This window comes from Corvus kubaryi, unplaced genomic scaffold, assembly GCF_017639235.1.
Source record: "Corvus kubaryi isolate FWS band 111438036 unplaced genomic scaffold, C.kubaryi_AGA036_p1.0 65037, whole genome shotgun sequence".
In the NCBI taxonomy this organism is placed as follows: Eukaryota; Metazoa; Chordata; class Aves; order Passeriformes; family Corvidae; genus Corvus; species Corvus kubaryi.
Window position 1 is genome coordinate 35939 of NW_024581712.1, and position 25458 is coordinate 61396.

General features: G+C 41.6%; 1 protein-coding gene across 7 annotated transcripts in view; it reads left to right on the forward strand.

The window, feature by feature from the left end:
* The first annotated feature begins 71 nt into the window (after positions 1-71).
* The window catches only part of LOC121672915 (heat shock factor 2-binding protein-like), a 58815-nt gene continuing 33428 nt past the window's right edge, over positions 72-25458 (forward strand). For 2 of the 7 annotated variants that reach the window (XM_042045827.1, XM_042045821.1), the window contains exons 1-7: positions 458-565; positions 2718-2868; positions 7381-7484; positions 11567-11716; positions 15636-15774; positions 17123-17240; positions 21659-21762. In XM_042045827.1, the coding sequence (XP_041901761.1) occupies positions 530-565; positions 2718-2868; positions 7381-7484; positions 11567-11716; positions 15636-15774; positions 17123-17240; positions 21659-21762 (802 nt within the window). In that variant the 5' untranslated portion in view covers positions 458-529. Of the gene's footprint in view, positions 566-1085; positions 1185-2717; positions 2869-7380; positions 7485-11566; positions 11717-15635; positions 15775-17122; positions 17241-21658; positions 21763-24794; positions 24893-25458 lie in introns of all 7 variants that reach the window. The other 5 variants (XM_042045825.1, XM_042045824.1, XM_042045823.1 and 2 more) reach the window with 5 other exon arrangements.

The following is a 25458-nucleotide window of genomic DNA, read 5'->3' on the forward strand; positions in this document are numbered from 1 at the left end:
CTCTCTGCCCCAGCCTGTAGCACTGCAGGGATTGTTGTGACCCAAGTGCACGACCCAGCAGTTGGCCTTGTTGAACCTCACACCACGGGCGTCTGTCGTTCGATCCATCCTGTGCGGATCCCTCTGCAGAGCCTTCCTGCCCTCTAGCAGATCAGCGCTCCCTCCCAACTTGCTGTCACTCCCTGGAGCCGTCAGCCCCAGCGGCACCACAGCAGGGCCGCGCTCCGGCTCCCTGCAGCCCTACCCTGCTCTGGCCGTCCCCGGCAGCCCGGAACTGTTCCGGTACTATCCCGGTACTATCCCGGCGTTCTCCCGGGGCTGTGCCGGCGTTGTCCCGGGACTGCTCCGGGCGGGGCTGGGGGCGGAGCCTGGCGCCCAGACCACGCCCCCGAACGCGGCTACCCAATCGGAGCGGGCGAGGCGGCAGCGGGGGTGTGGTCACGGAGGGGGCGCGGCCACCGCGCGGCCTTTCCCGCCCTCGCGCCCTTCCCTCGCCGGCCGCCTGTCCCCGCGCGACGCCGCTGTGGGGATGTGGCGCAGCGCCGGCCTCGCTGGCGACGCGCAGGTATCGAGAGCGGCCGAGGGGCTCAGGGCTGGGCCTGGGGCCGAGCCCAGCCCAGCCCGGGGGTCTGTGCGGGCGTGGGTGCCCCGAGGAGCAGCAGGAGCGGGGAGTTGTGTGGCGGCCCTGGGCTTTGTGGGGTCCTGAGGGGGCGATGGCGGGGCCGCAGGTAGAGGGGAGCGTGGTGGGGGCTGTAGAGCGGTGCCAGAGGCACCCTGGGCTGGTGGGGAGTGAGTGGGGAAAGGGCTGGCAGTGATTCCATGGTCGGGGTTCGTTGCCAGCTGGGAGCTCTGCCCTGTTTGTCCCCCCCCATGTGGGGCAGGAAGGGGGAGTTGCCGTCACTTGGGTCACACCAGGCAGGCCATGAGCTCAGGTGCATAACTGGGCTACTTGACCCCTGTGAAAGAGCTTGGTGAAGACTGAAGTCAGATTTCCTACATCCAGGCTAACCTGCTGTTACTCTAAGGACTGGGCAGAAAACTCCTGTTCTCCCCTTTCTGTGTTTGTCTTTAATATACTCTTGTAGTGCACAGAGATGTGGAGGAGCTGCTTAAAGAGAGAAAATAAAACTTGTCTACTGTAACTGCAGCACTGCAAAGACCTGTGCTTACAGTGGGAACTACAAGTGAGAATTTTCTCCTTACTGTATATTTCATATCTCAACACCAGTGATTCACAGTGTGATTTATTTGAATTCAGCTTCTGCTAGTGAACAGAGCTATTTTTATGTACCAAATTTTGCTCCGTAAGTCTGAACAGTACTGAATTCTCCCTGTCATTCATGGTTGCTGACATGCAGATGGCATTCCTCTAAAGGTTCCTCTTCCGATGTGTTTATTCCATGCTTTTTTGAGACCTAGATGAGTTGAATTTGTCCAGTCATGCCACGTGGTGCTACTTGGCCTCAGGAACCTTGCCATAAGCACTTCCTAAATGCAACTTAGAGCTTATAGTTCAAATTAAAGCAAAATCTTTCTTCCATGCCTTCATTGCAGCTCTGAACCTGCAGAGGTAGGACTGACATGTCCCAAAACTCTCTGGATTTGAAAGACATCTGGGGAAAGAAATAGAGTAGGAAGCAAAACTGAAAGGAAATGTTCAATCTGAGGAAGTAGGGAAGCAGAAAAAATTGTAGGGAATGGTTGGAGAGCATGACCTCTGTTTGTCTTGTGTGTCTGGTCTTGAGAGGACAGTGGGGATGGCACATTTTATACCTGTAGGAGATGAGATTTTGGTTTGTTACCCTCCTGCCTCTGGAATAAGATGTGGTACATAAAAGATCTCATTTTGTCACTGTTCTTGATGCAGTGCAAAGCAGTACTAAGATATGTTGTAAGTTTGCTTTCTGAAAGCATATTAAATGATTGATGTTTTAGTCAAAACATGTTAAAACCTTCTTTTTGTGGGTGTGTGTGTGTATCAGCCTTTTTAAGATCCAGCAGAGTGCACATTTCTGTACATCAGAATTTGGAATTTATGGGGTTTTTTTAGCAAAACTTGCTCTGTAATTTTAAAATTAACACACGTTCTACTGGAATATGGAATGAAAATTATTTTATAGCTATAGTGTGGCAGGAGAGGAAGCTAGTAAACATTTCTGTCTTACCTCAGGATTAAATCATTTACGTGAGATTGGGTTGCAGATGGCTGCAAGTAATTTTTGCTCTTCACAAAAGATAAAGTGGTTTGAAAAAAGTAACGGTTTCCTCCAAAAGAGTTGTTGTAATTTAGGACTGAGGATCTTGCAAGTTTTTGAATTAATTAAAAAGCTGAGTAATTGTACCCTTTACGACAGTCATGAAACGACAGCTTGGTGTACGCTGCTCACATTGTAAAATGTGAGTGTGAATTTTTGCAGCATTCTCAGATGCATTGCACACATTTTGGGTGAAGAAACACATGTAGACAGGTAATATTATTTACTTTAGGCCAGAGTGGCAAAAAAATCACAGTCAAAGGGTCAACCTCAGAGACTTTTGGGTTTGATTGCTGGATAGTTCTCTGTTAAAAAGTTACAAATTTCTGAAATGATGTCATAGAGAGGAATATTTTTATCCAAGAAAAGAAATTCAGCAGAAAAGCGCTACAGGGCTGTAACAGTGTCTTTGGTTGGTTGTTGGTTTGTTTGTTTTTGTTTTGCTTTGTTGTTTTATTTCAGAAGGCTGAGACCAAAGAGGAATTTGTAAAAGTTAGAAGGAGGGATTTGGAAAGGCTGACAACTGAAGTTATGCAACTGCGGGATTTCTTACCCAAAATAGTAAATGGAGATATCCTGGGGACATTCCAGAAGCTGGATGCTATTGAATCAAGTGAGTTGCACCATCTTACAAGCTCTTACAGTTTCTGCCAGAACTGCTTAGAACAAACTGTTGTTCCCCAGAAATAGTTGTAGAGTTTGTGGAGCTATTCCAGATTCAACTGTGTTGTTCAGTGGCTGCTTCAGTAAATTAATGTGTTTGTAGTGAAGAAGATTACAGGCTGCCTTAGGAATAATCAGACATGTCAAATTAATCTGTAAAAATATTTTTCTGTGGATAAAAACATACATCATTCAGGCAGTAGGGGAAGCTGTATGAGGCAAAAAAAAAGTTTTCCCTTTGAGAAAAGGCAAAAGCATTTTGTTTTTCAAAAAGTCACTTTGCACAGAAAATGAACCCCAACAAAATAATGGTAAATAGTAGTGGATAAAAATTTGAAGGAAGAGTGAATTGATCTTGTATTTGGCCTGTTTTGTTTTTTAGTTTGTATGCTATACTAATAATAAAAAAAAAAAGATTCTGTAATAAAAGTCTTTTTACTGCTGTTCCCAAAGTCCAGTTTTTCAATGTTGGGTTTCTCTGTGCATTATTTTTTTCAAAAATTATCCCACTCCCAACATACCACCAGGTCCAAATAGGAGTCAGCTCCATCCCTAGCCTGTAGCTTACCTGCAGCTGTACAATTTACCTGGATTTGGGTTTGCCTGGAAAGACATGGAACAAGCACTGACACAGACTGAGTGTGTCTCTTGTAGAATATCAAGTAATAAATGGGAAATGAATTTGCAACAGCCAGCTAAGAAGGACCCAGATAGGGCCTCAAGGCCTGTCTCTGACAATGTAATAATATATTGGGGCAGAGCTGCCAGCTGCCTCAGTGATCCGCTCTTTGGGAAGATTCTTCCACGTCACAAGCAGGGGATGGGATCTGGACGCGTTCTCTTTATGCTCTTGCAAGGCATCAGGGTTTGTTTCCAGTTGCATTAAGATCCTCAATTCAAATCAAGATCCTCAATTAGTTTTTACCTACTTACATCCATGTCCAGTCTCGAGATTCCTCTCACTGATCCTTCTTATATTCCTTGTGCCAGGCATCAAGAAGACACTGTCAGGGCCATCCAGAGCAGGCTCGTGGCACCAACGTGGGGATTTGAAGACTCCTTGAAATGTTCTGCTGGCTGCCCAGCATTCTCTGGGTCCTCTAGGGCAGGACGTGGAGCCGAGTCAGCCTTTGACCTCTCTTGAGTCTGTCTCCACAGTGGAGATTTCTCTTGCAGGTGATGAGGTCATTTGAATATTTATTTAGGCTCTGGCTATCGTGTGCCCCTACAGCTGGACAGTCAGGTGGTGATTTTTGCTGCTCCAGTCTTCTCCTGCCTCTGCAGCAAGAAATAAGGCAGAGTGAAAGGAGGCTTTGGAGCATACAGATCACATCACAGGGACACAAGCATCCCTCACTCTCAGAATGGTGCTGTTTGCTACATACAGCCTCTTGGTGTGGCATGCGAAGCTTACAGGAGTCCTGGCAGCTCCTAGAGATGTTTTTTCCTGTTGTTCTTACAGAAGCCTAATGTGTGATTTGTACATCTCCAGACTGCATCAGCTATTGCACTTTTCTGCATACTGTGAAGTGTGTGAGGTGTGCTTGAGGAGTAGAGTCTCCTGCTCCTCAAGAAGTACAGATTGTAGTCAGAGACTTCAGCACCTCTGGCCCATTTGGTTGTGAGACTGATGGAGTCTTGAATAGCTTTGAGAAACCTTGAGATCTTAGCACATTTCACTGGTGTGTGTAGGTCAATAGGATGGCCATTTCCTAAGGCTTCCCAGGGGTGATGTCTGAGATCTGAGCTTGCAATTCTCAGTGCAGCCAACACTTACTTTTCAGGCTGCTGTCAGGGTCTTTATTTAGATTTTTGCCAGGGTAATTGTTCATTTTGAAAAGAGAGTTCTGTTTTGTTCTTATCACCCTTCTCAGGAAGAGTGCTTGGCTCCAGGAGTCTTAGAAATACAGCTCCAGCAGTTTTTCTGCATTGTTATGGGTATGTTTAGTGGAACATAAACATAACACTTCACTGGGGAAGTGTTAAAAGTAGCATTTAACATTGATCTAGCATTTGCATCAGTAGAATTGGAATTTCATCACTTGTTTGCATTATTGTACTCAGTTCTCCATCTCTCAGAGCTTTGAGGTTAGACCTCTGGTGCAGAAAATCTCCTGTTATGACCTGTAACTTTCTGTGGATGAGAACGAGTCTACCTCCCATCTGAAAATAGGGGCCTCCTCTTCTTTCTTGTGCCGAGTGCCTTGTTCTGCTTTTGAGTCTTTATCTTGGGAGCAAGTGCCACTTCTTCCCAGAGTCTGATTACCACTGCATCGGTAAAGTTACATATTTCCTCTTCGTATGAAGATACCATTTCATATTTTTCTTTGCTCACCCAGGTTGCTAGTGAAAGCTGCTTCTTTCTCTTCAGAGCAAAGGCATAGCTGGGAGGTTGACTGGGCATAGCAGGGGAGTTTCCACAAATGAGGAATAGCTAGAAGTAGGTCTCTTTTCAGCAGCTTCCACTATTGTCCTTTTTTTTCCCCTCTACATAAAACATTGTGATACCTTACAGGACATCAACACATCCTTGTTTCATCTGAAGCCCTTTAAATAAAGTACAGGTTGCCTTGTGTTAACACTCACTTGTGAGTATTATTCCCCTTCTGGCTCAGGTTTGGTTCCAGGACTTTTGCAGTCTGGTGGTGAAGGATGTGGCATCTTTGTGTGTCTTCTGGCTGGATTCAGGTTGGATCCATCCTCTCAAAGGCTGGAAGTGATTCTTCTCTCTCTGGAGAGCTTGTTTCCTTGCAGGGACAGATATTTTCACTGGATGAACTTACATGGCAAGTATGAATAGGTTCTTGGCCTGCTGTAGATAAGCAGATCATGTTCTAGTCCTGCTCAAGACATCTTGCTGTCAGCTGCTTCAGACTGACACCCACAGTCAGAAGTGCATGGGACTGATTTTTCTTTACTTGACGGAAGGGAAGTTTCTTGCCACTGTCCAGAGTTATCCTCAAAAACTCAATGAATCCATTCCTCCCTTCATTCTTTTCCTTTGGATTGCAGGTTGAAAAGAAGTGAGTTGCTCAGAGAGCATGTCCTGGCACAGAGATGTTTCTCAGCAGTGAACCCTTGGCTTACCTCTGCTTTCTGCTAAAAAGTGTTGCTGGCTTAGAATCACACAAGGGCTGAGTGGAAATATGTTCTACCTCTTCAGATAAATCAGCCACAAACAGCCTTTCTCCTTTTATACAGCCTACTCAAAGCAATGTGTGTATATTTAAGATGATAAACTTGTCAATTAGGACCAAAACAGGAAGGTATTTCTTTTCAAATAGTGTAGAATTACTAAATAGAATGCCAGAAGCCAAGTCCTTTGGTTGATAAGAACATACTTGGATAAATTTAATGATGTTGTCTTTTTATGATAGAGTTTGATATGATTTTTTTGTAACTACATTAAAAAATACTGTCACATGTTAAGGGAAGTATTTAAAGTGTGTTAAGCCATAGACCAAACTGTCATGTCCAAGGGTTTGGTGTTTAAAGTGGGGTGTAATTTGGGGTTTTTTTGAACCAACCAGGGTTAGAATAGATGCTATTTAGATTTTACTTTTTGGGACTACTTAAATGTGTTTCCGTTTTTCAGTATAAATACTAAGCATCCAGGACTGTGGTTTTTAAAGAAAAATACAACACGCAACTATTGTTAAAAATATCCTTCAAAGGGAATTTTTTTAAACAGGCATCATGCTGGTGAAATTGAATACTTTTAACTTGATTTCTGTTCACTAAAATAAAGTGTCTAAATTAGAATGAATTTCTGATAACGGAAATTTCTGATAACATCAGAAGTGCAATAACATCAGAAATTAATTTTATAAGGGAATCATAAAATTTGCTTGTAACTGACATAATGTGTAAATAGTTTATAATCATAGAATCACAGACTGGTTTGGGTTGGAAGGAATCTTAAAGATCATCCAGTTATAACCCCATTGCCATGGGCAGGGACAGCTTTCACTAGTCCAGGTTGCTTATACTACTTTATAAATACTATTTTAAAGTATTTGGAATAGTTGCTTTTCATTCTTGCTATCCATATAGGTTGTAAACTGTAGATTGAAACACTCACTTTTGACTAATGTTGGTATTTTTCTTACATTTTTAATATACTCACTGACTTGGATGAAATTTCACTCATGGAGTTTTCATGAAAACCAACGTGAAAACAAAGCAGAAAACTGAGTAAATTTTTAAGTGTCTTCTCAACCCTCTGTATTTAACAGCTAGATGTGATTCTCTTAAATTAGAAACGTGTTGGTTTGCTTTCTCAGAGCTATTGCCACACAGCAGATTGTGAGATTCCCATTTAGCCACGGGGAGGTGATCTCGCACAAGCAAACGGCTGAAGCGCCTCAGTAAAGCCGCACTTGGTGGATTCTCTTTGCTTTAACGCAGGCCCGATGGTCATAATGTGGTCCTTCTTTCTTTTGTCTGATTTATCCTGTCACAGACCTGGAGAAAAAGGAGGAGGAAATAGAGCAGCTGAGAATGGATTGTGAACACTTCAGAGCCCGTCTGGAAACAGCCCAGGCAGATTGCATGAGAGAGAAGAAGGTAGATTTGCTGCCAGGATATTGATACCTGTGTGTTTGAGTTTTACTAACAGAAGCAGTACTGATAAAATTTTCATGTTCATGTCACAAAATGAATCCTCTCTCAAAAACAATCTGGGATTTCTATCCATATAGTCAGGTGGTGAGGAAAAAGCCTGTAAGGTCATAACTGCTTTCCCTCCCACCCCCTTGGTATTTCTAGAGCGAAAGGATCAATATTGTAACTAGGCAAAATATGGTAAGATGCAGTACCAGAAAGAAGTCAATGTGTACAAACAGAGGTACCAACTGTCTCCCACTGCAGTACAGGATCCTGCATAGCTGCAGGGATCTCTCTCAGCTTCCATACTCTGGGAGAGTAGAGTTGTATGGAGTTGTGCTATGGGTTCTTGGCAGGGCTTGTCTTGGTATATATGAACAAAAAAATCAAGCATTTTGTTTATATTAACATGTTGTAGTAAAACACTGGGGTATTTTTGAGCATTGTGGTATAGGTGGAATCAAGAGGTCCTTCACAGAATCAGTTTTTTTGACTTTAACATTGCTATAACATATTTGCAAAGAGGGCAATAGAAGATAATTTAAACAGTGCAATGTGCAGAATGAAACCAGCATTGCTTGGTTTGCTGTGAGCTGTGTACCTTTGTCTAGTGTTAATAGTCTTTCTCAAAGCACCTATTGATCCAATTGCCATGTACAGCTGAGAATCAAAGAGCAATTTCAGGGCTTCTTTTGCTCTGTCAATATTGTATTTAGTGATTATGAGAGGGGAGATTCTTGACAATGAAGGAATAGCAAGACTGTGACTTCTCAGACTGTGAAACCATTTGGGTTCAAATGAGTCTCTGTGAGAATCAGTGGTGATTATCTGCTGCAAAAGTTCATTTCCTTGGAGCAATCTTCAGTAGTCAGCAGAAGCTCACAGTGTTGGGATTGTACAGCTGGCATTTGCCAGCCTTGGGATTGCACAAAGACAGATGAACCTACAAAACTTACTTTGTTTTTGAAGAGGAATAATGAAGAGTTCAGAAATGCACTTTTAGTGCACATCTGCATAGAAAAGGCACTCTGGGATGAAGTTTGGTATGATGGAATAGTTGTCAATCTGGATGTTCCTTATTTCAAAATAAGTATCTTCTGGGATAGCTGTTGCAGTTCAGCAGTAGGTACAGGGTTCATTTTGCTGTGCACTGAGGTCTTCAGTTGTGTAAGCACCCAAGATAAAATCCCTGTAAGACTGAATGTTGCTGCTTTAGATACTAATGAAGAGAGTCCCTCCCATTATTCTTGTTAATACTACGAAGTAAAGTGCAGGTGGTTTGCATTTATGATTTCTTGGGGATGAGTTTTACTTAAAGCATGGATAGTTTACTGGGAGCAGTTATTTTGGTGTTTCTGCTCAAAGCTCTTCTCTTCATGTCTTTGCTGTTGTGCAGTGTGTGGCAGTTCTCTGAATGGTTCTCTTAAATACCAGGAAGGTGTATATGAGTGGATTGTGCTCATGATGGTGTGAAGTCCTTTAGCTCTTCAGGGTACGACAAGATGGTGTGTGTATACAAGTGATTTTTGTTCCTGGTAGTGACTTTCCTGGTGTTCTTCATTTGGTTGCTGTTCTGCTCTAGGCATCCTTGTGTACAGTTTCTGAATTATCTTCTATATGTTTATCTTCTAAAGGAGAAGAAAATGATTCACTGAAACAAACATAAAATAAATGCATTTCTGGTTGAGCAGTGTCCTTTTCTGAGGCCATCATAAGTCAACATTTTGCATTCCAAACTCTCTGCGCAGAGCTGTATCACTGATTAGGGAATTGCTGTGCGTTCTGAACCTGAGCAAAACTTCAAGTGCACGTGTTATTCTTGGCTAATGTCTCCTTTGTCTGTCTTTTTGCAGTTCCATACTTGGGCACTGGTGTGTTCTCGTGCCTTGACCTTTTCCTGAAGATGGTGGTGTTGCATAGCACAGGGATTGCTTGGTGATGTGAACTCTTAGGAGCGTTGTTTCCAGCCAGGTTATTTGCTTTTGCAGGCTCCGTTTATTTTCCTGGCTCTTGAATGTACCATTTTGTTTTCCTTGCTTCATATCTTTGTTCTGGTGTTGCTTTTGATCTGTTAAAAATTCTGGCATTTCTTCTGCTGGCTTTGCACACTTGTTGGGGGATCTAGATTTGGTATTACTGGGTTTTATGTCTTACTCAGTATTAGCATCCAAATGCAAATAAAATGTATTGAAGATACATTTCCCTAAGACTAGGACAGTGTGGAAAAGACAGGGAGAATATAGGGATTAGGCAGGAAGATGCCTGAGGACATTTTGTGGATGCACATGGTGGCAGAAAAGCTGATAGGCCTGGCAGTGAGTCATGTAAAAGATGGAATTTGGCTAATTTGCTTAAAAAGGATCAAAGTATTAAGAAGTAAGAGACTTTTCCTGGGAGACTCTGCCTATGGAATCAGCAGCAAGTGTCAGTCTTTTGCATATATAGGTGAGAGAGACTCACTGCAGAGAGTAAGTGCACACAGAAGTCTACTTGAGAAATGAGATTTGAACTTTACAAATCCCTACCTGCATGTTCCATCAGCAGCAGTGCAAATCAGGCTGGTAGGTGTGATCAGGAGGCTCAGCAGGCAGTTGGTGACAGAGCACAGGCAGCTCTGTACTGGTTGCTACCATATTGTGTAAATGTTCAGGTGAGTTTCTCTTTCTATTCTTTCCAAACCCTCGACATGAAGCATTGAGCTGAACCCCAAAAACGACAAGATACTTAAAGTCTTGATGACAATACATGGTTGAAAGTCTTGTTCTGTCTAGTTGCTTTCAAAACTGACATAGAAAAGATTCCTTCTCATTTCCCCATACACAAGCCAAACACACTGGGAAGGCTGAGCTGAGGAAGGTGTGTTCTGCAGTGAATTTGAAAATACTATGTCAGTAAAAAGGGCAAAAAAACCCAGATCCCTCTATTTTTTGACATTGTGCAATCTGTGATTCTCTCTCTTTTAATACATGAATTGGCATGATTTTTCTGGACTGGCCTTGGTCTTTTCCCTGCAGCACTGTCTAGTACCACCCTACCTGGAAGGTGCTTGGGAGCCCCCACCCACCCTGAGACACAGACTGCTGAATCCCTGCCTTGATCTCGCTGTCTGTGCTGGCTCAAAACCAAGAAGTGCAACAGCTTTGCTACTCCGGTGGCAGCTGGTGGGAAGACAGTGAGACCTAGAATCCTGCCCAATTCCATGATACTCTTCCAGCCAGCTTCCCATGTGATTGGAAGAAAGTACTGCCAAATGGATATTGTGCTTTAGTTTGGTTAGGGTTGATCTGTTCTCTCTTTATGCTTTGTGGCAAGAACCACTTAGCAGTTCACTTAAGTGATCACAGAATCATTGTGTCACAGAATAGTTTGGACTGGAAAGGATTTTGGGGTTGTCTTACCTCATTCCAACCCCACTGCTGTGGGCAGGGACAACTTCCACTAGACCAGGTTGTTCAGAACCCCATCCAACCTCATGGATGCACAATGGTGCCTCGACTTCCTTGCAATGGAAGGTCCTCCAAACTTCATACATTAGGTGTGTTTTTTGGGAACTCTGTCTTGCTTTGACACTGCTGCTCAGGACTATGCCAACAGTAAAGAGTTTGAAGACACCAATATTTATCCTAGATATCCAGCAACTGTTCCATGTTGGCTAGAGCAGAAGCCTGTTTTGAAAAACAAAACAACCCTCCCGTCCTGTAAGATGTTTCCTGTATCTTTTGTCAGGTGTCAGGAAAAGCTGGCCCCTGATGCTGAAATCTCCTCTCTCTTGAAGAGACAGGGATCTGTTTGCTCAGGGGGAGATGTCTCCTGTCACGCTTCTCTAGGTGCCACTCCGTCTCGGTGGGTCACTTGGTTTGACCTTGTGGACAGTTTCTGGTTCCTGTCAGGCTGCACTGCTTAGAGACAGCTCAGGAGAGAAGGAACATGTCTGCAGCTGCTGTGGGTTACCCTCCATTTCAGAGGTGGCCATGATTGTGTTTCTTGTTCTGTCCCTTGTGGCAGACATGAAGTGCAACCAAAATTTCCTTACGTTGTTCCAGGAAAAACTGGACCTGCGGCAGCAGCTGAACGAGGCCAAGCAGCAGCTCCTGCAGCAGGCAGAGTATTGCACAGAGATGGGAGCAGCAGTGTGCACCTTGCTCTGGGGGGTGTCCAGCAACGAGGAGGCTGTGAAATCCATTCTAGGAGCAGTAAGTATGGCAGGTGAATACTGACCCCTGGTAATGCTCTTAGGCCTTTAAAACAAGGATCTTTAAAATAAGGACCTTGCTGTGGAACACACTTTAAGGATGTATTTCAGAAACTGTCTGGGCAGCAAGAATGTTTTCTGGTTTACATGTTCTTTGGGCACCATCCATTCTCATTTAAGAAGGGTTGGAGCTGTGAAGTGTTACAAATAAATGCAGTAATTCATGATTTTGTTATCAAATGAGGGTTATCTGTTTTCCACCACACACAGCTAAACGGGAAACAAGGCTACAGTTAGCACAATATAAGTATCTTCACAAGCTAACAGAAGGAGACAATAGTTCCTGGGCACATGCAGGAGTTTCCATGGCTGTAGGGAGCTTGGAGGACCTATTTCCATTGGGAAAAGACAGATCCATTGGTTCTCAACTTCTATAAATCCTTCTGCTGCTTTAATACGTGAATGACTCTTGGAATTTTAGAGACCCTTACTGTTCATGGATTTTATTAAATCATCAGTGTTAAACATGGGCAAGTAGACTATTTGAAAAAAAAAACCAACAAAAACAAACCACAAAACCAAAACAACAACAGTAATGACAATAGTAATACTGCAGCTACCCAGTTTCACTGCCAAGTGCAGCTGATGGAATTAGGAGGGATTAGGGGACCAGGCCTGATAAAAATATGATTTTCATTCTTGACACAGCCAACATGAGAAGAAATTGCTGTATTTAATCTGAGTGAACTGATGCCACAGTTTCTTTTGGCTTGATTTTTCAGCAGCATGATGAACAGCTGAGTGAATATGATTAGTTCATTATAGTAAGTGGTAAACCAATATGTTTGTAAGAGTTGTTCTAGCTGGGTGCTCCAAAATACAATTACAACTTTATATTGGATATCAGAAAGCTGTACAATGATGCCTTTTTAATGATAACTTCTGATGATTCCAAATCCAAGCAGCAGCAGTCACTAGGAAAAAAAAATCTGTAAAACACTGTATAAAGCAGTTGAAATTTAAAGAACAAGGCTGGTTGTTAAAAGCAGTCTTAAGTATTAAAATTCAATTGAATTAGTTAAAAACAAAATTGCTGCCTGAAGATTTGTATAAAAGTAAAAAACCCAACTGTAAAGATGCAGTACTTTGGGGGTTAGGTTTGTTTGAAATGCAAAATACTTCTCCTACAGTCATTTCCAGCAATCATTAAAGCCTGTTGAACTGCTGTACTTCTGGTGAAGATCATAGCAACATTTGGGGGCATCATTTTCTTGTGATGGTGCACATAACACTGTAAGAAATGTGCCTGGGCTTGCAACAAGACTCCTAGGAAAAACATAAATGGATTGTGTGGCATTGTGTCAACCACAGATTGCAACTGGCAGTGAGTCAGGTCATTAAAAGATGATGGAGATTTGTCATACAACATATTTGGTTTGGGTTATTTTGGGACAAGTTGTACAGCTTGTAGCTTCTTCCCTCCTCCCCTGAGAAGGTGCTGTGAGCTACGCAAATGTATGAGAGCATCGAGGGTGCTTTGAAACTGTTGCTGATATTTACGCACGTGGGGAAGGTGGCATCAATTCATAATCGTGTCATGCCTCAGGGAACAATGCCCAAGCTTTTTTCAGTCTTTGAAGCAACACAGAAGTGGGTCTTTCTTACAGTCCTGTAATGCAAGTGGACTGAAATGACGTTAGTGACCAATATATGTTTTGTGTCCGTACGGATTGGGAAGATCAGAACTTAAGCAGCAGATTTGAAATGTGACACAAGTAGTTCTCAAGGCAGTGGGGGAGAGATGCCTGCTGGTTTTGCCCACATGTTCCTAGAGAGAATTTGAAGAAACACCCAGAGGAGCATCATGATAGAGTTTTCAAGATTTCCTACCTGCATGTACCAAAAAAAGAAGTAAATTAATTCCCGTGAGATTGTTTTGGATGTCTTTCAAAAAGCTTCAGCCAGATATGACGGGCTTCTCACATGGAAATACAACCTGAAGGTTTGATTTCAGAGCAGCATCAAGGCTTGCTTCAGCTTGAGAAATTTTGGATCCTACAAGGTGTTTTGCTACTTCAGTTGTCTGATATGGTGACAAACGACTTTATATTTTGTGGCAGCAATTTTTCATGTTACCTGGAGTTTTCACACAGGAGTTCCACAGACAGCAGAGGGTTCATTGCACCATCTGAGCTCAAGCACCTTAATGGCTGCTTTCAGAACTGTCGTTATCTCAACATATGTGGGTGAGACATTCTTCAGTCCCACGAAAATGCCGTCAATTAATAAGGGACTGTGCAGAGTGCGTAATGTTTGCTATTTATAAACCTGCTAGGTCTCTGCTGCAGCTCTTCAGACATCAGCACTAGTTAAGTAGTGGCTGTCTGGAAAGAAGGATCAGCAGAGAGGACACCAGTGAAACCTCAAGAGGCTGGCAGATAGGTTTCTTGTTTTCTGTGCAACATACTGACTACTCAGGGTGCTTAGTACCCTTATGTTCCCACGAGAATATGTATTTTCATAATAACTTGTAGGGCTCTTCATTTTCACTCACACCCTCTTGCTTCTTGAGCTATAGTTGCTGCTTGTTAAAATTGCCATCCTTGAGGAGTGGTGCCCATATAAAAACTACATCCAGCACATGCAGAATTGCACTTGTTTTCCTCCTCTTTCTCCATGATCCCTTCATTTCTCTGATTTTGGGGCCACAGTGTCATTTGTGAAGATACTGTGTTGACTGAGCCTGTTTTTGTCCCCTCTTGCTGAATTCACCCTGCAGGAACTATACATCTTTAATGTGCGAATGTGCAGCAGTGGAGGAATAAATAAATGTTACCACTAGCTTTGCACATACTGTGAAAGCAGTAATTTTGCAAAAATATTAACATTTTCAGTCACTTTACAAAATGAATAAAAGTTCAGGCATTTCTTGAACTCTCCCATTGGGTCACTACTGGGAATAACTACAAGTTTCAGCTGCTTCATGGAACAACCTATTAAAGTTATTAAGGAAAAATTATCAAAGACACTGGGAAACCCAGCATTATGGGCTCTCTGCCACACTGTTTTGGTTATGAAAGCTTCATCCTCTGTGTGAAAGAGAGTTCCAGCAATGTTTTACTAGTCAGAATTACCAATGAGCAGAAACAGGTCTCTCCATCCTTCTTTGTGAACTCTGCACCTCTGGCCAGGCTCTTTGACCTGCCCTGAGCTTTGTACCAGGTGGAGCTCCCTCAGCTGAGATACCTCCAAACGGAGCAGGATTGCAGCTGAGGGGACAAGACTGTCCCATAATTACAGCCTGTGCTCCTGTTTGTGTGTTCTCCTGTGATCATTATTCTTTCTCATGTGACATGGCTGACTTAAATTCAACCTGTGACCCAGGAGAGACCTCCATTTCCTTTTCTAAAGAACTTCTGCATAGCCTGTTACTCTCCATCCTGTACTGAGCAATAATGAGTCCTATTAGGATCCATTTGAATTCTGCTTTTTTTTCTGGATACTTCATTGTTTTCTTAGGAATTTCATGTTAAGTCTCCAGTCTCCAGCTGATTTTGACAAAAGCTACTGTAGTAGGCCAGATAAATGTGAAACACCTGGTGCAGCTACTGCAAAACAAGGAGACAATATTCTCACTTTTGAAAATAAGCTTTAATTCTGCTGGTTGATAGATATTATTGTGTGCTTAGGAGGTAGATATGCAATGGTTCAGTTTTATGAATAAATGTAGCATTGAGTAGTTTCCTGTTTTCTTCTGAGGTAATGGGGGATCAAACATCACTCAGTGAATACCTGGTATTTTCTGTTATTTATTTGAAGTAACTGAATGCTTCAATAGTTTGGAAGATTGTCTAATTTTACTGTAGCATCTAATAATTATAGTTGCTGTAGTGTGTGTAATCTTTCTTCTCCTCTTGCAGAGTAAAGCAGTAAAGTTTTTCACAATCACTGCCCAGACCATGGAGAGCTTTGTGAAGTCATTAAGTGAAGACATGAAACAGCAGGATTTGGATTCTGAGGAAAATCAGTTTGTATTAGCTTTGGCAGGGATTGTAACAAGTAAGTTAATGTTGTGTCTCAGAATAGCATTCCACACGTACTGGGAATGTATATTGCCTCATAGAAGCTGCAGTAAATACAGCTTTTCAAAGTTAAGAAGTCAATGTTGATATCTTGGGTGACTTTCTGCTTTTCTAAAGTTCTGGCAAATTTTGTTACTAACAATTCTGCTACAGGCACTTCTGTGCTGCCCGTGACATTAAGGGTTAGACAGGTAAGAGCCATTGAGTTCTGAAATTCCCTATTGCATCCTTCAGTCTGGAATGAAACAAGGGCCATTGTACCAGTCCTGTGTGCTCACGTTAGTCTGTACACATCAATTGACTTCGTGAATCACCAGAGATGCCAACATGTGCAAGATTACGAATTGCACATGCTGCAAGTAGATCAGCCCCAGCTTAAGGCATGGACTAAGGATTTTAAAACTGCTTAAAGATATGGTTGCTGTCAAATACACCACACTTTCACTGTATAAGAGAAGTAGAAGGTAATAAACCTGACTTCCATACTAAGTATTTTTTTTTTAGGGCCAGAAAATAAGTAAAAAGTCACATATCTGCTGTAGAATGATTGCCCTTGGCTTGGGAGGCTGTGAGGCATAGGGTTGATACATCATCTGCATTTCTGTGAAACTGTAACTGTCAAAATTACACTAAAGACATAACGCAAGAGAGATGAAACAATGGATATTTATACAAATAAGTGAATCTTGAATGAACAACTTTTCTGAAAATGGGGTTTTTAGCTGTTGGTGTGTCATCAAAGAGTGTAATAAAATCAATATGTGATGCATTATGCCGCTGTTACTATGGGGCAGGTGTAAGGGAAAATAATAAAGGAAAGTCTGCTCTGGAGTAGTAGCCTTTGGAAATAATTTGGTCTTTTGGTTTGTGCTTGAATAATGCCACACTTGGCAGACAGGTAGGAAAAGAGAATTTGAGTAGATGTTGACAAGAATTTTGGTTGTGTAGTGTGCCAGGTGTATTGAATTGAGTGGTTGTAAAACTCTGGAATCCTGTTTCTTTAAAGTGGAACCTATAATGATCAGCCTTGTTTCAGTCACACTTTACCTGTGGATGAATGCAGCCTTTTGTTTCATAATTTACTGTGTTGCTATTGGGACACTGGGCATTCTGAATAAATTCTTTGGTTACCAAAGCAGAAGTATGAAGGAGTTCGACCAGTGTTTGCTGTTCAGTATTTGCTATGTAGGTGAATGTAGTCTGAAGTTTACATAAGTGCCACAGTTCATCCATTACAGCTGACATATCTTTTTAGTGGTCCTGATAATTAGCAAAAACTTTTGTTTGAAACATGATTTTTGGTGATGTTTTGTGCTCTCCCACAGACGTGGCTGCGCTGGCGTGTGGCCGTGAATTCCTGGTCAGTTCCAGTCAGGAATTACTAGACACAATGATGCATCTCCTGGGAGACATGAAGCCAGGACTCTGCAACAAATTCAAAGTGTATGTTGACTTTTTTTCCCCTTTCAAATGAAATGCATTATCTTGCAGTGCAGCTCAAGTGATGACAGTAGTTTTCCCACTCTCCCATTATTCCCTTCCTGGAGAGAAAGTTATTTTCTCAGTATCATTCCTTGCAGCTTTATCCAGGTTTTGTGTCTCTTTGGAAGTCTCTTAAGCATTGTAATATTGTAAAGGTGAGCAGGGGTGCTCTCATCTACCTTGGGAGGGGGTCGTGAGTTGAGTGAGAAATAAGGAAGGTGTGAGGTCAAGTTTTGCAACAGAGAGGATGTGGGAAATGTGGACTCATATTTATTCCCTTCTAATATGAAGTGTAAAATGTCACATGTGCTTAGTGAAGAAAGTGAGTTATGGAGCAAAAATGAAATAATTTTTGATTTCAACTGAAAAAGACTCACCAAACACTTCAGTCTGTAAGAGGCAATGCCTGTAAAGTGACCTTGCAAAACAGCTTTAAAGGCAAGGCCCTGTTGCGCAGTTCAGATACTGCAGAACTGCTTTTCAGCTGATGGAGAGATTAAATAAACAACTGTCTTTGCCTTTTCCTCCAAGACCTTGTAAGCTGAGGATGTATGGCCTTGACTGAACAAATTACTGTGGCTTAACGAATGGCTCATCTGCTGAACTGTGGGCGCTGGTCCTGTACACCTGGTTCACTTGTTCATGAGGATAGTTTGAGCCACTGTTGTGGTTTTTTCCTAAATACACAAGCAATTCATACCCCAGGCAGCTGTCACAGCTCAGCTGACAAACAGCAGCCCTGTCAGCCACAGTAACTTGATCACATCCAGGCACACATTTAGGCAGGTTGGATGTGATAGTCTTGAAATCAGGCTCGGTCTTCACTTGGGAGAGGTTTTATCTTGCCTAACCCCAGCTGTCAAAGAGGGGGATGTCAAGCATTTGCTGACTGACTGGGCTCCTTCCCACAGTCACTGGGAGGAGATGGTGCTGTCAGGTGATTGCTCATGTGAGGGGGAGCAAGTTGCCCTCTGAAGGTGTTTGCCTTTCCCTGTTGGCTGATGAGGGGAAAGCTGAACAACCTGTGCTGTAGATAGTGGCTTGATGATTTGAGATCAGTTATTTACTCCTGAGTGTTGGGCTTGAAGGTCAACAGAAGGGATTTTTTTGATAACATCCCAACTGAAAGAATTCTATGAGAATCTCAGTTTAAGAAAGGAAATTTGTGACTTCATGTGTATAAAAAAACCAAACCAACCAACCAACCAAAGCCAAAAAACAACCCTTAAAAGAGGATCCATACTGTTTCAGAATCGGTAAATAGGAAAAAAAAAGAGGACTTTGAGAGGAGGAAGGAAGATACTCCTGCACACACACACTGAATTTCAAATGGATATGTGTCTATGGGTCCAGATAAACTGGTTTTGATAATTTCATATTGTATTAATGTAATTTGATTTGAGGGCCTTTCTTTTGAATTGATATTTTGGGTTGCTTGTATTTATGCTTCAAAATCTGCCTGCTTTGCAGAGGAATTGCCCGTGGTGATGTAAACTTGGCTGCCATGCAGCACTGCTGGTAAAATATACATAGAACAATCCCATGAGGTGGCAAGGAATTCAACAGGTGTGAACTTCTGGGCTAACAAATGGAGGGAAGCTTGGAAAAGAGGTTGCTCAATGTAGTTGATAAGTGAGAAATATTAAGCATGTGTTACAGTAGCTTGAATGCAGTGCTGTGATGGTATTTTCTGATATCCCACAGAATCAACTTTTTTTTTTCCTTACTCTGGCACTTGCCATTGGATAACAAAAATTGCTGTATTCTGGCATTAGAGCAAATGCCAGAAAGGACATTTCTTCATGGCCTTGTCATAGAACGGGAGAGCCTAATTTGCTCAAATGTTTTAGTGCAAAATGATTCCCTGTGTTTGTCTTTCATGTCCATAATCAAAAAAAAAATCCTTTTTTTAATGAGCTCTGTATTTGTCTTGTCACTGCTCAGTTCTAAAAACCTGTTACTAACACTAGATTTTATTCTTGTCCTCTTGGGGAGTTTTACAGTCTCTCAGCCCAGCAAAGAAGGGTCTGGGGGGTTGGTTGATTTGTTTTTATGTTGTTCTTTGCATGTAAGGTTTTTTAGCTGCTGGTTAACCTTAATCAGCATTTTCATAAGCAGATGTGTCAAAAGAACTCCCTTTTCTCCTCCCATAGGGAACATAAGCCAGGACAAAATGAAAGACAGCTGTGAGACAAGGATATGAAGGTTGTCATAAATTCTAGTGCAATTTCAAAGTTACATGAGGATGGACTCTGGAGTCATCATAAATAGTGTTTACACATAGATTTATATACATATTCATACAGACAGATACGTTTTTAAAACTATACCTCTCAGATGAAAATGTCTGTTCATTATTCTGGAAATGCAATGTGTTTTTCTTAAAGCATAACCATGGTGTTACATGGGAGGATATCAATTTATAATCCAATCAGTTGAAGAAAAAAATTTGGCTTATAATTTTAAATGCTATGGTTGTCTTTTGCTTAGCTTTGAGATTTTACAATTATTTTCTAACTTTTATTTTCAAAAATATTTTTTATTTCTGTGTGAAAAATCAGGGGAAACTGTGAGTCTAATTTTACACACAGCAGTATCAAAGTAAGCTGATGAAGAGGGGAGTTCTATTTCCTAGTTCTAGCAATCCTGTGTTTTATTTGGATGAATATATAAATAAAAAAATACAGGGAGAAGCTGTCACTTACTCCAAAACTGCTGTGATATCCACTGTAGTCTGTGAGTATGGAGTAAATATATCCCAGGTATCAATGTGAGTGCTGGGACTGAAATCTCAGGGGTGTCCTTGCCTTTCTGAAGTTGCAGATGTGAAAGACTAGTTATTTTTCTCATTGATGTAGGGTTTGTTCAACATTTGTAATTGTAACACAGTCAATAAACATCTATGTAATTGTTTGTAGCCATAATTAAATGGTTAAGAATATTCAACTTTGCTTTTGTAGCAGTTGAAAGTAGCCAGTAAAGAGACAGATTAGTACATAATAGTACATTTTATATACTAATCCCATGTATTAACAAGACGGGAAGGGGCTTTAGCTGTGCATTTAGTTCCAGGTTTAAAAGAAAGCATTGACAGATACAGTAGTACAAGATGTTAATTAAATTTGGCTTGTCTAAGTAGGAAGATTATGAAATGCATAATTAAGACTCACTCCACATTAAAAAAAAAAAAAAAAAAAAACAACACCAGAAAGTATTGTTTATCCACTAATCATTTTTGTCAGGTTTGCTTCAATGAGCACTTTTGCAATTATTATTCAAAAAATGTTTACTAAAATTTACAGGTCCTGGAGGTGAAGGTGGTTGTAAAGGGCCTGGAAATGTTTCTCTGTTGTACCTAGATGAGTGTGTTTAATTAAATATTCTGTTACATATTCATATCCCACTGCATTGGCTTGTGGGGTGTTCCAGCACTCCAAAAACCTCAGCACTTTCTTGGATCACCACCACCAGTCCCTTTTGTCTGCACAAAGCAAACAAGTGAAATAAAAATACAAACACAGCAGTGCCTTTTTACGTCACTTTATTTCTAACTGCAAATGTCAAACAGATTAAGGGTGAAAGACATTCTCAAGAAATGTTAACGTTGCCATTACAAGATGATGGTTTATTGATTATTTCCATTCTGGCTGATTATAGGTAGTGCTGTGCTCTTTTGTCAGGGCTTGTTCTGGAAGCCCAGAGCTGCAGGGGCTGGATGAAAAGCGGTGTGTGGGCTCTACCAGCTGAAATTTCAGATCCAGAGCACCCCTCCCTGCTTGGCAGTGGCCACTGGTGCAGTAGATTTAATAAATCTGCTCTTCCATCTTTCTACTGCTTAACCAAGGTGATCAAACTCAGGGCACATAAATGACACCTCTTACAGCTCAGTTTAGTGTGCCGTGGGTCACTGCCTTTTCTGCTTTCTGAAGGTGTCCACAGAGTGTCCCGAAGTCTGCTGGTGGCATAGGAGCTTAAGCCATGAGACCTTGTTTGAGAACTGGATGTGAGGCGTGAAGTCCATTTGGAATAGAATCATTTCCCTTTTGTTTGGACATGGTGGCAGTGCAGTGACATGCAGGTTTATCTCAGGCATGAGAGAGCAGTAGCCAAGGTGGCTCCAGGACAGAGAACATTCCCCTCCCTGAGACCTTCCTACTCTTGCATGGGGTATTTTTTCATGTGTTTAGAATATGTGATTCAACAGTAGAAACAAAGGTTTGCACAACATTGCTTATATATAATTTGAGATTCGTCTCTTTTACTAAAATATAAATTAGTAGCACAGGGTTCTGCACCGGTACCTGCTTGACACATGGCAAAAGATGCTGAAGCATGCAAAGAAATCAAAGGCCATCACATCTTCTTTCTTTGAATTCTAGGCTAATGCTAATGTCACTTTACAATGTGAGTATCAACCTGAAAGGCTTGAAGTACATCAGTGAAAGTCCAGGTTTTATTCCCCTGCTTTGGTGGCTGTTGAATGGTAAGTTCCTCTAAGAAGCTTGTAAATCATGACTTTCAGGGCTTTGTAGATTTGCAATAGGTGTTGCAAGTAACAAACCAGAAGTTTTTATCTGTAACCTGATTAGCTTTTGACAGAATAGAAGTAAACAAAAAGGGCACATAGCTGGAGGGAAAAGATGTGCCTTTCCCACAAAACTTTTGGCACTGTATGTAATATTTCATTAATGTAAAATTTAAGGGCGGTAGATTTAAGAATTGGGAGTGGAGAAATTTGATGGAGTCGTTTAAAAAAAAGCCACCTGTGTCTTCCCATACCAACTTTAAAATAAACTTTAAGGGGAAACTACATACCATTTCACTACCATTTAACAGAGGAGTTTGTGGGAGAGAAGCCAAGTCTGTAACTGCACTGACCCATTGCAAAAGTGGCCCTTTCTGAGGAGAGGCCTTGTGCTCTAATAGGATTTGGGGTGCCAGGGCTGGAGGACTATTCCCAGCTGTGTCTTTGGCCAGTGCAGGACTCCAAGGACGTCAAGGACTTGTGTTGTCACTGTCAGGTACATGAGTGACATCAAGGCTCTGCTCTTTGGGAGGCTTCAAATCGCTGTGCAGGAGCCAGCGGGGATTGATGTTCCAGTGTGCGTTGGACTGGGCTGGCAGCTGTGTGCACAGCTCGTGAGGGACAGCAGGGGGACAGAGCTGTGACACTGCTCTGCCTGGGTTTTCTCAAGATTTATGGGGAGATTTTGGTGTGCAGATAGGACTGGGGAGGTTAATTATCCCTCTGTGCTGCTAAACCCCTGCTAAAGTACGACTGGAAAATACTAACAGCAGCTGAAATGAGAGAGATTGCATCTGCTTTTTCCAGAAATTACTTTGATACTGAATTTTTGAAAAAAGCTTTGGTTAGGGTTGGTAAACTGAAAGCTATTTGTATAGCTCATGGTTCCCTTAACTATTTTACAGAAAATGTAGCTGCTCATGCTTTTCATCAAATAATTTCCTGCTGTGGAATGTCACAGGCTCGCTCTTCCGAGGTCTCAGGAAATTAAGTAATCCTTGTAAGGGAAAACACCATTTCTATAAAGGTTTTTAATATATTTTGAGAAAAATGTGATCCTCAGAGACCATTAAATACTTGGTCCTTTGTTCAGCTGTGCTTCGAAATTTAACATGTCTTAGTCCAGGTTTTCCTTTTACTTTATGTTGGCTAATATATACATAAGCTGTTCTAGCAAAAAATACCAACCCAAAACACCCTCTTAGTATCCTGTCTAACTGTGGGTTCCCAAATGTTCCCTTCCAATTTTTGTGATAAAAAAGATAATCATTTGATGCAGTCTGTTGTCTGAAAAAGATCAAGTAAGAGGATGAAATGGAAAACATTTATGATTAATTAAGCTACTAATGGAAAGGCTACTCTGCAATTTGGAAGTGCTAATTGTTTATGGCTGGGTTGTAGAAAGAAGGATGATCATGGCTAATTCCTTGACTTTTTGGATAATAAACTTCTTCAGTTACAGCAAGGGTGGAAGATTCTCAGATAAAGCACTTCTGCAGGTTCAGATCCCCGACTTTGGAGGAAATCTGCTTACTGTCAAGAGAGAGCACTGGCTGGTTTGGATATCAGATGAGGGGTTAGATGCAAGACCTGATCTTGTTCCCATCATTTTGTGTGAGATCTCCATAGTTTTCTCAACATTTAATCTATTTCTAAATGTCTGTAGTCATAAAATTCAGCAGCTTCCGCCCACTCTTGCTCCTCTCCCGTTTCCCTGACCAGCACCTTCAGGTTCTGCTAGCCAAGATTCAGCTCATAAACACGTGGAGCTGCTACAGCATAAGGTCCTGTTATTTCCATGCAGGAGAGTAGAGCACTACCCTGTGCTGGCAGAGTATCCTGTACGTGCTTCCTGCCTGCTGGAAGCTTCTTCAAAGCCTCTTTTGATTAAGGCTTATGACATGACTCAGCTTTCCAGTTTTGTATGCTTTTATCACCATTCCCAGTAAGAGAAGCCCCAGAAATCAGCCTCTGATTTTTTTTTTTCATTTTCAGAGAATTACCCTGTTTACTTTTCCATTGCCAATCTACAAGTGTCCGTGACCTCAGCCTATATGCATCAGGCCCATCTTTCTCCACTGCCTTGTATGCAGCTGATAAATCCCTCAAATTCCTTCTCTGAGTTCTCAGTTTCTGCCCATCCTTGTCCCTTGAAGAAGAATGTCCTTCCCGTTAAGTGAAGAGAGCAAATAATTGACTCGATTGTCTTTATTTTCCTTTGTTGTATCTAAAGCAAAGAGGGATTTCATTCAAGTTGTCTCACAGCATTTTTGAAGAGATAGAAATGTGCCTTGATGTTGAATACATGGATTGGAAGAGAAAGAAGGGAAAAAATCTAATGAAGGTTCCTAGTGGAGTAGGAATGTTAACAGCAAACTGTCCTGTTGTCTTTGGGAAACTTGGATGAGCTGGTGTGGCTTCATGTTCCCTAACAAGAATTCTTAGTACCTCTTTCTGCTGGAGGCTGTACTGATCATAGGAGAAAACCAAATGTTTGACAGAATTTTTGAAGATAATGCAGATCTCTAGTTTTAGCGCTTTATCAAGTGGGCTGTCTTTTTCTTCCTTTTTTTTTTCCTGCCTTTTTAAAACTGCTTAAAAGATGGACACCCTTCAATAACCAACACTGATCACTGAATCCTCTGTGTAGGTATCAGCTGTGCCTGCCTACACCTTCCCAGCCTGGTGCCAGCATGAATGATGACTCAGATTTCTGTCCGTGGAGCAGCCTGTGGGATCAATAGAGTTCTCCTCTTGTGGAGCACCATTTGTTTGCAGAGCAGCTGTTCCTATCTTGGACAAAATAGGCAGCTTTAGTTTCCTCCATCAGCTGCTGTCCCTGTGTTGGTGTGCTGGCTGAGGGTTTCAGATAACTTTCAGATTTAAAGAACCCCTGTCCTCAGCCACAGAAAAAGAAGCCTATATCATACTGTGTAGAAATCCACCTGAGATTTGTCAATATTTTTTTTTCTGGTGTTTTCCATCTCAAGATGCAGTAAGACCTCCATTCTGTAACTGCCAAAGGAGTGGATTGGAACATTTCTCTGACAAGGATCTCTTGAAGAATAAGAAGTAACAGTTAGCTCAGGTATTAATAATAAAGACTAAATTAAATGTTTTTCATTTTCGATCATGCAGAACATCCGCCAACAAATGAGTGCTGGAGAAAAGGAGTCTAGGGTCTTCTTTACTTTCTCTGTTTGGGCGGAGTTTTTTGGTTGGTTGGGGGTTTTTTATTATTGTGTATCTTTATTTTGGTTTTCCCCTCTTTCCTTTTCTTTGAGTGCAGTTTAAAAAATTGCTTTCTTTGGATACTTGAGAAAGCATGGAATGCAGAGAGACGAAGTCAGTGACATTTCTTGTCCATAGCTGGGAAATTGCTCCAGGTACTTAATTAAACAAAACACAAAAAGAGGAGGAGGACTAATTTTAGATCTTGCCCTTCAGTTTCCTCCACCACAGTTCCATTGGAACCCACAGTTTCCAGTTGGAAATCCAACCTTATTTATCCAAATTCTTTGCAAATTATTGTCTCTATTAGAAATGCTTGCATGAAGCCCATTCTCACTTTGCTGCCTGCACCCTCAATATTTGCTTTTCATGACTAGCTCTGAAGGTTTCTAATGCTTTGCTCTTCCATCTGAATTTTTTATG